The sequence below is a fragment of the Sus scrofa genome, chromosome 15 (genome assembly GCF_000003025.6).
Source record: "Sus scrofa isolate TJ Tabasco breed Duroc chromosome 15, Sscrofa11.1, whole genome shotgun sequence".
NCBI classification, from domain to species: domain Eukaryota; kingdom Metazoa; phylum Chordata; class Mammalia; order Artiodactyla; family Suidae; genus Sus; species Sus scrofa.
This window is the reverse complement of record NC_010457.5, coordinates 136,267,508-136,282,583: the sequence shown is the minus strand read 5'-3', so window position 1 is coordinate 136,282,583 and position 15,076 is coordinate 136,267,508. Positions and strand designations below refer to the sequence as shown.

Sequence of the window (15,076 nt, the reverse complement as noted above, 5' to 3'; positions counted from 1 at the left end):
GGACCTCGCTGTCCCCAGCTATTCAAGGGGATAGTCCCGTCCTTAGTTCTATCTCAGAAGATGGGTGTGGAGGTCCCGTGGTGGCTCAGCAGTAACAGACCCAACTAGTACCCATGAGGACGCAGGTCCGATCCCTGGTCTCATTCCGTGGGTTAAGGATTGGTGTTGCTGTGGCTGTGGTGGAGGCCAGCAGCTGTAGCTCCAATTGGACCCCTCGCCTGGGAAGGTCCATATGCTGCGGGCGGGGCCTAAAAAGACATACACACACACAGATGGATGTGACATTCATAAAGAAATGTAGAGAAGGAACGTATGGGCCAGAGCACTGAGCCAATTACGAAAATCTGGGGAGAGCTGAGAAACCTGTGTTTCTGTCAGAGATCATGGAGGTGTCAGGACGTTGGCTGGACACTTGACACAGAGCCCTTAACAGGATACCAGTCAGAGTGGCCTGCGCATTAATTCACGTTCAGGGATTCCAAGGGGAGGAGGCCCAATTAAATAAACCACAGTTCGTATGTGTGAATCTGTGAAAAAAAATCTGACTCACATAAGAACAGTGTAATTGGGGAGCAATATCCTGTGATTCATTGATTCATACCAGAGTTCCCCGGTGGCTCAGCAGGTTAAGAACCCGACATAGTGTCTGTGAGGATGCGGGTTTGATCCCTGGCCTCGCTTAGTGGGTTGAGGATCCAGCGTTGCTCTGAGCTATGGCATAGGTCACAGACGTGGCTTGGATCTGGTCTTGCTGTGGCTCTGGTATAGCTCTGATTCAACCCCTAGCCCAGGAACTTCCATATGCAGCAGTTGCAGCCATTAAAAAAAAAAAAAAAAGAATCATACATACCGTTTACGCAAGACTTCAAAAGGATTTTACATATTCATCAACGAAATTTGGGTAGCAGAGATACATTTTAACATCTTCATGAAAACGATTGACTTTAAAATAGTCATTGGAGAGATCATATAAATATTTCTGTATGAATTACAATCTTGTATTTCATGACAGTGGGAATGAAAAATATTACCTGAAGATATAAGAATTGGATACTTCTTTAAATGATTAAATAAAGGGAATTCCTATCTCTTTATTTTGACACCAAATAGATTATATAAAGTCATGGCTGTGAGCACGTGTCTATTGAGGCAATTTAGATCGCTGGCTTTTAAAAAAACATTGCTCTTCAAAATGATTCTAGATTCATTTTTAAAGGAGTTTTAGGGGAGTTCCCATCGTGGCTCAGCAGTTAACGAACCCAACTAGTATATGTGAGGTCGTGGATTCGATCCCTGGCTTTGCTCAGTGGGTTAAGGATCTGGCACTGCTTTGAGCTGTGGTGTAGGTCATAGATGTGGCTCAGATCCCGTGTGGTGTAGGCCTGCAGCTACACCTCTGATTTGACCCCTAGCCTGGGGACTTCCATAAGCCACGGGTGTGGCCCTAAAAAGCAAAAAAAAAAAAAAAAAAAAAGGCAGTTTTAGGGGATTTTTTCCTATCAAAAGTTTTACCTTCTTATGTTCTTATTCTACTAAACATAGACAATTGTCTTATTTTGGTAGACACTCGAGTGCCTATTTTTATCAAGTATTACATGTGTAGCTTGACATTCCTCTGGCTACAATTTTTTTTGGACATGGTGTGGAAAGTATCCTAACGTCTCGTCTATCGAAGGAAATCTTGGTGACTCATTTCGCTCAGGTTTCGGCTGAAACGCCCTCCTGCCACCCCCTCCTCTTTCCCTCTTCTCCCAGGAACAGTCTGTTTCAATGAGCCCCCCTCCCCCCAGAAGAATGTGCGCCCTGCCCTGACCCCCGGGAAGGGCACAGGTCCATCCCCTGCCTTAGGGATAAACAGGGAGGGTCTCGGCTTCCTTGCGCTGGGTGAGCACCCGCGCCCTTCTGCAGAAGGAAGGAGCCTGGTCGGGATCTCCCAGGTGACCCTCACCAGCCAGCAGTCGTGTGGATGGTGTGTACCCATGATGTGATGTGAAAATGGCACTTTATCTCCACGGCCTTTCTCTCAATAACCCATGATCCCAGTGTGATGGTACCAGCTAGAGCTGTGTGTCGGTATAATTAATTGGTTCCCTTATAAATCTGTGTGTTTTATCTCCATGCATTTGAAAATGTTATTTCATCCGTAGGCGTCCCCAGACCGACAGAGGTCTCTGAGGTGCAGAATAGGTTGAGAACCGCTGCTCCGTCCGGGAGAGCATTAGACAATTCTCCTTGCCCGCTCCAGCCCGTCGCCTCCCTGCTACCCACGGCCCACGTCCTCTTTCCCCTTCACAGCCTCGGCTTTTATTGTTCCCTTTTCCTGGAAGAGGAAAATGCGTTTACGCTTCTGAGTCAGCGAAAATCTTTAGGGGTTCGTTAGTTTTGCCCTGGATTCTGAGGCCTCTGTATCCATTCCACCCCTCGGAGCCTCTTTGAGAAGAAGGGCCACAGACGGCGGGCAGTGGGTAGGATGCAGCCGACCGACGAGTCTCGGACAGCTGGGTTCTAGTCTTGGATGTCCCCGGGGCTGTGCTGCTGATGCTTGACCACAGCTCTCTGCAAAGAAATGAATGCGTATCTATTCATACCTATGTTTATTATCATTTCATTGCTGTGAGTATCACACACGGTTTACAAATAACAGTAAGATATACATGACGCTTCGTGGCCCATTCCACACAGCCATGGAGTCTCACGAAATACTTTCCCTGATGTTTACTGAACCCTGTTGTCTGTTGTCCATCTGCGGTTGCAACGGACACGTGGATGTCGTTCCAGTAAGAACATCGGTTGACATTTTCACGTGCGTGAGTGGGGAAGGTGAAAGTGAGTCACGAGGAGGTCCTGTCGCGGTGGTGCAGTGGTTAACGAATCCCACTAGGAACCACGAGGTTGTGGGTTCGATCCCTGACCTTGCTCGGTGGGTTAAGGATCCGGCATTGCCATGAGCTGTGGTGTAGGTCGCAGACTCGACTCGGATCCCGCGTTGCTGTGGCTCTGGCGTAGGCTGGCAGCTACAGCTCCGATTCAACCCCTAGCCTGGGAACCTCCGTATGCCATGGGAGCAGCCCAAGAAAAGGCAAAAAGACCAAAAAAAAAAAGAGAAGAAAGAAAGTGAGAGAAATCTATACCTGAATAACACTCATTCAGCCTATCTTTTAAGTCAAGGACTCCTTTGCTGAATCAGATGATACTGGAAAAATATTTCCTCACCGTTGTGTACTAGTCGCGATGTAATGGATACAGACTTACACTGGCATGTTTATCTGTATTATTTTCTCTACCACTGTCTTCGGTCTACATGAGCCAATCACGACCGTAAATCAAGTCCTCGTTTAGAGCATTTGCTCATTTCAGTGGTGGAAAATGTTCCATCATAGCCAACGTCAAGCTACGAACCTGAATGAACACAGAAAAATACACTCAGGAGTACAGCATTATACAGTGTGTCCACCATGGAGATACAATAGACAACACTGAGAACATAAATGACAAACCCGACTAGGATCCGTGAGGATGTGGGTTCCATCCCTGGCCTTGCTCGGTGGGTCAGGGTTCCAGCGTTGCATGAGCTGTGGTGTAGGTCACAGATGAATCTCAGATCCCACGTTGCTGTGGCTGTGGTGTAGGCCAGCAGCTACAGCTCTGACTCGACTCCTTGCCTGGGAACCTCCATGTGCCATGGCTGTGGCCCTAAAAAGACAAAAATAAATAAATAAATGAGAATGAAATCCAGTAAGAAGAATTACAAAATGATGAGTTTTTAGTATTGATAACTTGGATTGTTAACATAATTTAATCATAAGTTTATGTAATTTAGCACTTAAAAATAACTGTGCTCATCAACAAGCTTGCAAAATTCCTGGAAAATCTATCAGATGGATCTCAGAGTCTTCACAGGCTGGCTCCAGCACACCACTGACTTTGTCCTTAATTCGCACGACGAGATCTGAGCCAAATCTCTGAACTCCTTAGAGCTCAGGATCTTGACCTCATGCCTGTGACTCCAGGTACCACAAGCCTCATGCATGTTCTCCTTCTCCAAGTTCCTTTTAATTCTTTCCATCCAAGCCCTCGAGGCAGTGCTTTTGTCGATTATCGGACTCTGTTCCCTACTATGAGGTACGTACTCTCATCCTGCCAACTTCATTTCCTTAGGGAGTCTGAAGAACAGGAGCTGTGTTCCAAAGTGACTTGGTATCTTCTGCCAGCACTGCCTTCCGGAGACGCTGGACCCGTTCCGAGCATTTGTTTGGTGTGCGGTAGCCAAGCGTTGTTTTCTTGCTGATCAGCAGATGTCAAGCGAGAACGTTCTCAGGATAGGATAGAACAGAGTTAGAGTGGATGTCTGGACCAGCTGGAAGCTTCCTTCCCTGGAGGTCTCTAACAATAGGGGGGTGTTTTCAGAGTGGATTTTGGCGTCATTTTTCTTAAACTCAGAACACTCACACTCTTTTCATCAATTCTTGCTTCATTTACTTTCTCATTCTGTATTCTTTTCTCTCCCACTTGCTAAGAAGACTTGGAAAAGCTTTACTTTCTGTGACTTCAATGATATTTGAATGATTTACTGAATATGCATTATTTAAGCTAACCGTGTACCCCAGCCAGTGTCTGGGAAATGGAACAGAATGATCCCCAACCTTCCTCATGACAGCGAATCACTGCTTCAAGTCTCCTGCAAGACCTCATTCTGTTGTTCACTTTCTACTTCTCATGCGCCTTTGGTAAGACACTGTTGAAGATATCGACACATTTCCCCCCCACGCTTTTAGGGCCACACCCGTGGCATGTGGAAATTCCAAGGCTAGGGGTTGAATCAGAGCTGCAGCTGCTGGCCGACACCGCAGCCACAGCAACACTGGATCCAGCCACATCTGCGACCTACACTACAGCTCATGGCAACACGAGATCCTTAACCACTGAGTGAGGCTACAGATCAAACCCGCATCCTCGTGGATCCTAGTCGGATTCTTAACCCCCGAGCCACAATGGGAACTCCAACATATTTCCTAACGCCTAATATTTTTCACCAGCTCTGTGATCTTTATGACCCCAAGCCTTTTTTGCATTTTCAGAATCCACCTCCTTCCTTTCACGAAGTCAGCGATGCAGTGCTCCAGGCTGACAGGGTGGCCCACCTGAGGAACGAGGTGCAGATGAGGCACGAAGAGGAGTACAGGGACGCCTTGGTTACCATCCAGGACAACCTGAGGCTGATGGAAGGTCCTGACATCAAGGAGAACCTTCAGGATCAGATCCGGCATTGGTTCATCGAGTGCAGGTGAGCCAGAGCGCCGCCATCACCTGTCCCGACAGCCCCTCCGCAGTGGTTGATGGGTTTGGGGGGGTTCTTTTGGTTGGTGTTCTTGTATGTGTTCAAGCACAGAAACATGTTGATTCAGCATCATGTGGTTTTCTGACGTCATTTTAGTATTATTCTTTTGGCCATGCCTGCAGCCTACAAAGGTTCCCCAGCCTGGGATCAAACCGTCACCATAGCAGTAACCAGAACCACAGTGCTGACAATCCTGGATCATTAACCCGCTCAGCCACCGGGGAACTCCTCGCTTCATCTTAGAAAAGAGAAATGTCAAGGCTAAGAATTCAGAAAGAAATTCTTTTTTTAAAGAAATTTCTGGAGTTCCCTTTGTGGCTTAGTGGTTAACGAATCCGACTAGGAACCATGGGATTGCGGGTTCGATCCCTGGCCTCCCTCGGTGGGTTAAGGATCCAGTGTTGCTGTGAGCTATGGTGTAGGTTGTAGACGTGGCTTGGATCCCACATTGCTGTGGCTCTGGCATAGGCCAGTGGCTACAGCTCCGATTCGACCCCTAACCTGGAAACCTCCATATGCCACAGGAGCGGCCCTAGAAAAGGCAAAAGGACAAAGAAAAAAAATTTCTTTTTTCCCCCTTTAAAAAAATGCAGCCTATATAATACCTCTTTAATCACATGTGATTGAACCTCATGAGTCAGTGGCAACCCCAAGATGGTAGGATGTCACAGGCCAGGTCTGTGGGAAGGGCATCCAGCCACAAACACCTTCCTTGTGGGATTTGGTCTTAATTGATTGAGGCTCCAAATTCTCAGTCATGACCTTTCTCTGTCCCTCGGTGTTCCCTTGAGGCAGCTGCTGACTCTGGGCCCTGACACTTGGCCCCCAGGCCTCCCTGAAATGATGGGGGAGTAGCAGTTCTTGGGACAAGGCATCATGCATATTAAACCCTTCCTGTACCGAGAGTCTGCCGTAGTAGGTCTTCTTTGATGCTCTTGAGTGAAATGTTAACAAAGTGAAGCTTGTTTACGAAAGGTGGATTTGTTTGCAAAAGATGTCCTTCTTTATTAGAGAAGCGAGTACAACAACCAATGCGTAGAATGCAGTCCAGTTTTCCGCAGAGAACAGACGCTCTGTAGGAAACCCAATCCGAACAGCTTTGCAGTCTGTTTATTTCAAGAGAGGCAGGAAAGAGACCCAGGACCGACTGCTGTGCTCAGTCCAGAGCCGTGGAGCCGACTGGGCCACCAGCAGTGGGTGGCTTTTTCGGATGGGTGTTGTGCTGTCACATTAGTTTCAGAGATGCATGGACTCCAGCTGTGTCCAAGGCCCAGGACCAAGGAATTCTAAATTGTTGGCAACAGAAAACCAAACTTCCCTCAAAAATTACAGTAGAAGGTACGGATGTTTCTGTAGTGGCTCAGTGGGTTAAGAACCCTACGTGGTACCCATGGGGGTTCCATCCCTGGCCTCGCTCAGCGTTGCTATGAGCTGTGGTGTAGGTCGAAGACACGGCTCAGATCCCACGTTGCTGTGGCTGTGGTGGAGGCAGCTGCAGCTCCAACTTGACCCCTAGCCTGGGAACCTCCATACACTGTGGGTGTGGCCCTAAAAAGGAAAAAAAAAAAAAAAAGATGTTTATATGTGTGCTGGCAGCTTCCGCATGGCCTCCACCATCCCACCTCTTCCTCCGGTCATGGCCTCCCCTTGAGTGCATGGAGACCTAGGACCTCACTTCTGAAGACAAAAACACGGCAGCAGCGGCGGTGGGATGTCACTGCCGTCTGGCTCGCCTCTCGCCCCTTCACTTGCTCTCTGCCTCTGGCCCAGGGAGAGGTCAGCTGTCCAGCAGAAAGGTCCCCGTGGGGAACTGAGGAAGGGTCCTGGCAACAGCCAGCAAGGAACCTAGGGCCTCTTTCCAGCCTGAGAACCGAGCCCTGTCCACAAGCACCTGCCTGAACTCGATGAGCCTTCAGATGAGGCTGCAGCCCCAGCCAACACTGTTGCCGCCTCGTGGGGGACCCTGGGGCAGAGGCACCCAGCTGAGCCACATCTAGTTCCCACACACAGAAACAGTGACATAATAAGCACGTATGGTTTCAGTCACAAAGTGTCGGGGTGACTTAGATGCAGCAACTGGCAGCCTACATAGAGCCATTACTTCTACAATATTTAGAAAAACTGAAAGAACCGTGCATTTCCCATGCATTAATTCTATGTGGGAGTCTAGCACACAATTTCCTCAATAATGCTTAAGTTTTATAGCCAGGTTTCTTCAGGAATGTTGGATGTAACAGTTACATGCTTTTGATTGGGGAGTTCTGACCTTTTTTATATCAATATAATTTTTAAATGCGGATGATTTTTTAAAATTCAAAATTAATTGATTTTGTGAGCTTTTTATACCATATTTATCAGGGATTTTTATAGCAAAACAAGGGTTTTTTTAAATGAAAGGACTATTTCAAAGTGAGAAATTTGACATTGTGTTAATTCTGTACTGACGAGTGATCATAATACACAGATAGGGAAAAATATTAATAGGGAGGGAGGTGTGTGTGTGTTTGTATCTGCTCTTTATCAGTTTTCCTCCTCACTTTTCATTCTGGTAATGGCTTCATTGAGATAGAAGATGGATGGATGGATGGATGGATGGATGGATGCATGGATGCATGGATAGCTCAAAATTACCAAATTATACAATTAGATACGAACGTTTTATTATACATTAACTCTGCACTATAAAGCTGTTAGAAATACATCAAAGATAATATATCAGCAAAGATGTTAGTGTTTTTGTTTTTAAAAATAGCATGTGTTCCTATTATTTGAATATCCAAACACCAAAACCCAGTCTTCTGGTCACTAGCCTTGTTCTTAGACGCCACTCCCCCAAACTTCCACTCACAATTCAAGAAAACCTTAAATTTGCCAATTACAGGTAACAATCTCTCCTGATTTAAAATAGTCTTCTTAAGGTTAACGGTCTATTTTGAGTAAATTTGGAGTCATTTCAGAGTCTCCCTGTTTTTCTTCCCCTCGTGGCCTCTGACAACAAAGAGAGGTAGCAACCCTCCCGCCAACAGTGGGGGCCAGCAGAGTGCCCGGCACCTGGGCAGGTGCTGGGTCAGCGCCCTGGCTGGCTCCTGCTGGCATGTGGTATAGCCGTCTGGTCCACAAGGAGAGGCTGCCTGGTGACCCCTCGGTCACCAGGTAGCCACAATTCAGCCCTCTCGTTTCTCAGCCCAGCCCTGGGGGGACACTGGTTCTCTCAGGACCCCCACACCCCCTGGGGCACACTGGGGGCCATGCTCAGGCCTGGGAGGACAGGGGGCTCTCAGACCCTCCACCCGCAGGCCCCCTCCTCCTGGCTCCATCTAATAACCCCCTCAGCTTGCTGCTCACCCGGGAAGTCAAGCTCAGCCCACACGGTCCTGGATTGTGTGCAGCCACTCTGGCGTTTCTGCTGGGGTCTCAGCATTCCTCCTCTCCTTGGCCGAGACCTTGGAAGGTGGAGCCCCAGACCTAGCGGTGTCGCCGCTCATCCACTTTCTCTTCCCTTCCCCCACCTGCTGCCTCACCAGCTTCTTGTTTCCTTCGGAACCCCTGCCTGAGCGCCTCCCCCAGCTCCTCTCTGTCTCCGCCTTGAGCTCTGCCAGCAGCGTCCCCAGGGGGGTCTGCGTCATCACACAGACTGGAGCCTTGCTGCCTGAGAAACAGCTGTGCAGCCTCGGGCGAGTCACTTGGCCTCTCTGTGCTGGCGGACTCCTCCTCGGTCATATGGGGACACGACTCAAACCTCAGGACCGTGTGGGCTGAGCTTGACTTCCCGAGTGAGCAGTGGGCTTGTTAAGAAATGAGATGTGTGTGAACCATTGTTAGTTCTACGGGCTTGAAACCGTCTGCTCATTCCTGTGCCCCTCCCCCTCATGAAGGCGAGCCCGGTGAGGTCGGCAGGTGCCCACACAGGAGGGCGGGTGGATCGATTTCCCGTCTGAGCACCGGGGTGTGCGAGCCAACAGTACTGCGGTTTTCCGTCCTTATCCAGTCACACAATTGTGTCTGGAGAAATGTACGTGGATGATTTGCTGCAATCATGGACATTTAGGTGGAAGGCATGGTTTCAAAAGAATTCTGCCTTCCGATGAACGCACCTTGGTTTATGACGGAAGCCTTCATTTTCATTGTTAATGAGGATGACATGCCCTGCGTTCAGGAACTTTCCTTCTCAGCGGCTCCCCTCCCTCTTCTCAGGACGTCAGAGAACAGATGCCCACTAATACGTTTTCTACAAACGAAATGATTATTTCTATATGGACTCTTCAAATCCAATTTATTAAGTCACACGACCAAGCTGAAAGCACTGTATACAAGAGCAACCCAAGCAAGCTAAACTATACATCACGCACGTACGCATATATACATAGATAGATTCACACCTGCTTTTAACCTGTTAAATCCATGTTTGCATATGCGTGGGAAATTTCTAGAAGGATACACTAGAGACTTGTTCGTGCGGCCACCCCTGGGGATGACGGGAGCGATGTTACTTTTCATGTTGTCTTCTTCCGGGCTGTTAGACGTTTTTTCGAGTATGATTTTTGTAACTAGAAAGCCTAGTTAAAACTACATTAGAAGAAAAAGAAAAGCAAGCACTTAATTTGGGAAAATCAAAATGAACATATGAAATTTTATAACACCTGACTTTTTAAAAAGGAGATTAATGCAAGGCCTGCTGGACACTCTTGGAAAGTCTCTTTCCGTGGAAGAATTAGGGAAGCTGGAGGCTGGCATTTGGGGTGGGGGGTGGGGGGGGCAGGCGCATCGGTCGTGGGAATCTCCCGCGGGCCGCACGGCATCCTGGGAGCGGGGCGGGCCCTCCCCCTCCCACGTGCTGGGGGCTTCCTTTGAAGACCCAGCCCCCGCCGATGGTTCCCTTGAGAACCTTCCATCCCGGTGCTTCTGACCTGACAGTTTGGAGGCCAAGTCAGAGCGGCTCCCTGGGTCTCCTGTGTGTAACTCACAGAGAAGTAAAGATGGCTCTTGTTGAAGTAATGAAGGGTCGAGGGCGCATTTATTTTCGTAATTGGATTACATTTATCTGATTGACTTTGATAAGAATCCTATTCCTTGCTTTTTTAAATCAAAGACAAATAAAAAGCAAATATTGTCTTTTGAAACATGAAACATGATCAATCCTCAGGATAAATTCCAACAGGACACACAAAGACAACTAAAAAATTCCTAGAAGTTGCACAGAGTTATGCTCCCACAACTTAGAGCAGTTATTCTTACCTCCTTTCATCAACACTGCTCGTTGCCAAATGGGGTGATACTAGAGTTTGTTTCTCGAGTCGATTTTTAAGTTATTTTAAAGGGCGTCTTTTTCCCAGTGTTAAAAATAACACACACTCGTCGTAGAAAATTCACAAGCTAGAGTTCCGAGAAGAAAATTTAAATTAGAATTTTAGTATGCAGAGAGAGCTGCTGTAAAAAATTTGGGTAAATTTCTTTGCAGGATCTTTCTCTCATGGCATATATTTTAAGTACGGTTTTATGAATCCTTTTTCGGTTTTAAAAATTTAGCATTGGGTTTCCCTGTGTCCTTAAAATATTTTCCAAAAAAAGTATCTTTTATAATTGCTTCACATTCTGCTGCATGGATGCCCTGCTAATGACCCAGTGATTATCTTTTTAATCTTGTGACGAATTGCTAAGAGAACAATACAATCTCAGTAATCTTTTAATTTGCATTTATTTTATTACGGAGAGGAGGTGAAAAATCCTTTGGTCTTTGTGTCAGTAGCATTTCTTTTCTTTTTTTTTTTTTTTTTTTTTTTTTTTTTTTTGGCATGCCTGTGACATGCAGAAATTGCCAGGCCAGGAGTTCCCAACGTGGTGTAGTGACAACAAATCCAACTAGGAACCATGAGGTTTCAGGTTCGATTCCCTGGCCTCGCTAAAGGTTAAGAATCCGATGTTGCCGTGGGATGTGATGTAGGTTGCAGACACAGCTCTGATCCCGTGTGGCTGTGGCTGTGGTGCAGGCTGGCGGCTACAGCTCCGATTCAACCCCTAGCCTGGGAACCTCCATATGCCCTGGGTGCAGCCCTAAAAAGCAAAAGATAAATTTAAAAGGACAGCTATTTGAAATAGCCATTGTTATCAAGTACTACAATCTAGGGTTTCTTCGGAACCTCAGGTCCCAGATCCTAAGTCAGAGGAGGGACATTCCTGTGACTCACTGCTGGCCGCCCTTGTAATCATAACCGTTTTGGAGACCGGGTACATTAGCCGTGTATTCGGTAATAACGATAATAACAGCAGTAATAAGAGAGGCTGACATTCACCGGGCAGCTTTCTGTACCAGGAGTTCTTGGTGCTTTGCACATCAGTAATTTAACCCATGTGTGACTTTGCTTTCACTGCTGGAAGGAATGGCCACAGACGTGGCCGCTTGAACCAACGGAAATGTATCTTCCAGCGCAGGAGGTCAGGAGTCTGAAGGCACAGTATCCGCAGGACTGTGTCCCCTCTGGAAGCTCAAGAGCGAGTCTGCTCTCCACGCCTTCCGGCTTCTGGAGGCCGCGGGCGTCCCTCGGCTCGTGGCCGCGTCCCTGCAGTTTCTGCCGCATGATCCCTCTGCCGCCTCTTCTGTGTCCAGTCTCCCTCGCGCCTCTCTGTAAGGACACATGCTCTCCTTTAGGGACCAGGATAATCTCAAACAATCCCCTCATTTAATCACATCTCAAACAGAGAGATCTTGTTTCTTATAACATTCAAGGGCTTCAAGGATTGGGACCTAGAGGGGGTTTTGTTTGTTTGTTTGTTTGGGGGGTGGGGCACACCCTCAGCTTATGGAGTGGAAGTTACTGGGCTAGGGGTCCAGTTGGAGCTGCAGCTGCCAGCCTACAGCTCTCATTGGACCCCTAGCCCGGGAACTTCCATGTGCCGTGGGTGCGGCCCTAAAAAAAAAATAAAAATAAAGAGTAATTTTTTAAATGAGGTTATTAACAATATCTATCTCATAGGTAGAATAATATAGAAAAATACACATAAGCCCTTAGAGTAACACGTGGCCCGTGAGACAGCTTCAGTAAATATTTCAAGCGGATGGGAAGGCCTTCACATTCTCAGACACACAATTTGCAGTTTGGAATAGTTGCTGTATGCGTAGGCCCTGTGTTTTCATTCCTGGGCCTGGGCCCTCACATTCACAGCCCTAAACGTCTTTTCAAAATGCCGCTGTCCTGATCCGTCCTGCAGCGCTCCAGCGGGCGGTGGAGGCGGGGGAGGAAGGGCTGCCAGGGGTGGGGGTGGGGGAAAAGCCGGGGCAGGGGGGGACAAGAACAGCGCAGGTGAACAGCAACTGGACGTGGGGAATGTGCTTGCAGCCCCCAGGGCGGGGGCGCAGGATGTGGCATGTCCACAGATCACCAGCCATCGTACATCCTTTCTGGAAGTGGTCTTGGAATGCTTTGTTAGTTTTGTTCATTATGAAAATTAAGCTCTAGGAGTTCCCGTCGTGGCACAGTGGTTAACGAATCCGACTAGGAACCATGAGGTTTCGAGTTCGATCCCTGGCCTCGCTCAGTGGGTTAAGGATCCGGCATTGCTGTGAGCTGTGGTGTAGGTCGCAGACGCGGCTCGGATCCCACGTTGCTGTGGCTCTGGAGTACGTCAGTGGCTACAGCTCCAATTGGACCCCTAACCTGGGAACCTCCATATGCCGCGGGAGTGGCCCAAGAAATGGCAAAAAGACAAAAAAAGAAAAAAAAATTAAGCTCTAATTTAAATGCGGTAAAATTCACCCTTCTGTGGATAGTTCTGCAGGTTAAGCTTTGGCATTTTGAGGGATCTATGGAGGGTGGGTGGCGTGTTTGGAGCAGAGGCAGAATGTCAGTGTCCTGTCAGCCTGGAAAGTGTCGTTGGGGTGCAGAAGGCTGGCAGGGCTCTCCCACGCAGCCTGGGTGCTGTCCCCGCCCAGGTCCCCTGGGCCCTCTGTCCTGCACCAGCTCCTGTCACCATTCACACCTCGGGCAGCTGGGCCTTCCTTCTGCGCTTGCGTCCCTGTCTCCTGCTTCTCCAAGAGGGGCCTCGCGGGCTGCTGCTCACAGATGCTCTTCTGGGATGCCCAGGCTCACAAAGGCTGAGTGGCTTTCTTGGGGCTCTTGGCTCATCAGAGGCCATTCATAGGTCTCTCGATTCCAAAGCCAGGATGCTCGGACAGCGTGTCTCCTCGTCCTGAGCATTCCAGCAGCAGAAACCCTGCCCTGCGTGTCTTGGACTCTGTGGCCATTTCGGAGGAAAAATGGCAGTTGCCCAAGGCTGGGTTGCCCCCTAGGCATCACCTGGAAATCTGGAGCTTTCCTCCTTCCTGGCTCCTCCCCCGTCTCTGCTTCCGGGCCTGTTCCCAAGAGCCTGGGGATGCTCTGTGCAGGGAGAGGGGAGGGAGGATAGGAGTCATGGGGTTTGAGAAGGCTGGCCGGCTCCAGTTATCCTGCAGGAGACCAAGGGGACCCAGAGACATCAGGTGTCCTGGCTAAAAACATGGGTCGCTGCTGACAGAACTAAAACCACTGCAAGCGGAGGCTTTCTGCAACCTGCGCCTTGCGTCAAACCCAGATTGGTTCTCAGGGGAGGGCTCCGAATTGCTCTGAGGACTTGTGAGGACGACAAAAAGAAGCCGTTAGAATTTTCCCAGTAGATCCCATCCAGAGCGGACTCGTGGCCCTCTTTGTTATTGTTCTTTATGTCCTAAGTTTTCTGCATTCATCATGAATTACTTGCAGAAGGAAAAGAGAAATTCCAGGCGGAGGGGGAAAGGGATGGCGGGGGTGGCAATCGCGGGGCCATCATTTTGAATTTCTCGTATGATGATATTTTCAGTAGGTTCTCAAAAGCAGCTGTGGCCTGTGGAGGAGACGTGAACATGTGTAAATGACTCCTCTGAGAAGGTGAATTACTTTCTTTCCTGCCTTATGCTTTGGTGGAAAATATATTAGGTTGAACGGGGGACCTGAGAAGAGACGGGGGAGAAATGAAAGTCTCGGCGGTATTGACAGAGGCTTTGGCGACAGGTGCACACCTGCGTGAAGTCCCTGATCTTGCTGTCGGCTTCCCAGTAAATCAGAGAAGAACACTCAGCAGCTAGGGGCTCTCTCGGCTCCTCCAGGCCCCAAGTCGTGTTGAAGGACAGGCCCCGTGGCTCTTCTGCAAATGCCATGGCCAGGCTTTCTCTCCATGGGTCCATAGATTATTCTAGTTCTACCCCGGGCTCCCCATGCCCCCTCCCTTGAGCCTGTCTTTCCCGCTAGATTGCCCGCCGTTGGGGGCAGGGCGGTTTGGTCCACCTCCAGTCTTCCCTGAACCTGGAATCCTACCTGGGACTCGGCGGATGTGTGCTGAGCTGAGCTGAGCTGAGCTTGTGGGCAGAGATTAGTCGAAGGTCCAGCTAAACATGGGCCAGCCTGCAGTGTCGTTCACACGGGGGCAGGTGTCAGAATCAGCTGGAAAGCTCGTCCAAGCACAGATTTCTGGAGCTCTCACTGCCGCTCAGCAGGTTAAGAACTAGATGTGTTTGTGAGATGTGAATTTGATCCCTGGCCTCACTCAGGGGGTTAAGGATCCAGTGTTGCCCCAAGCTTTGGTGTAGGTCCCAACTGTGGCTTGGATCCTGTGTTGCTGTGGCTCTGGCATAGGCCTCAGCTACAGCTCTGATGTGACCCCCAGCGTGGGAACTTCCATATGCCGCAGGTGTGGCCATGTAAAGAAAAAACAAAAAAACAAAAGCACAGA

At 48.8% G+C, this 15,076-nt stretch overlaps 1 protein-coding gene across 1 annotated transcript in view; it reads left to right on the top strand.

Annotated features, from left to right (window-relative positions):
• IQCA1 (IQ motif containing with AAA domain 1) overlaps nucleotides 1-15,076 on the top strand; it is a 169,544-nt gene that overhangs the window by 40,142 nt on the left and 114,326 nt on the right. The window contains exon 6 of the mRNA XM_013984621.2: nucleotides 5,079-5,284. Coding sequence (XP_013840075.2) covers nucleotides 5,079-5,284 — 206 coding nt within the window. The remainder of the gene's footprint in view (nucleotides 1-5,078; nucleotides 5,285-15,076) is intronic.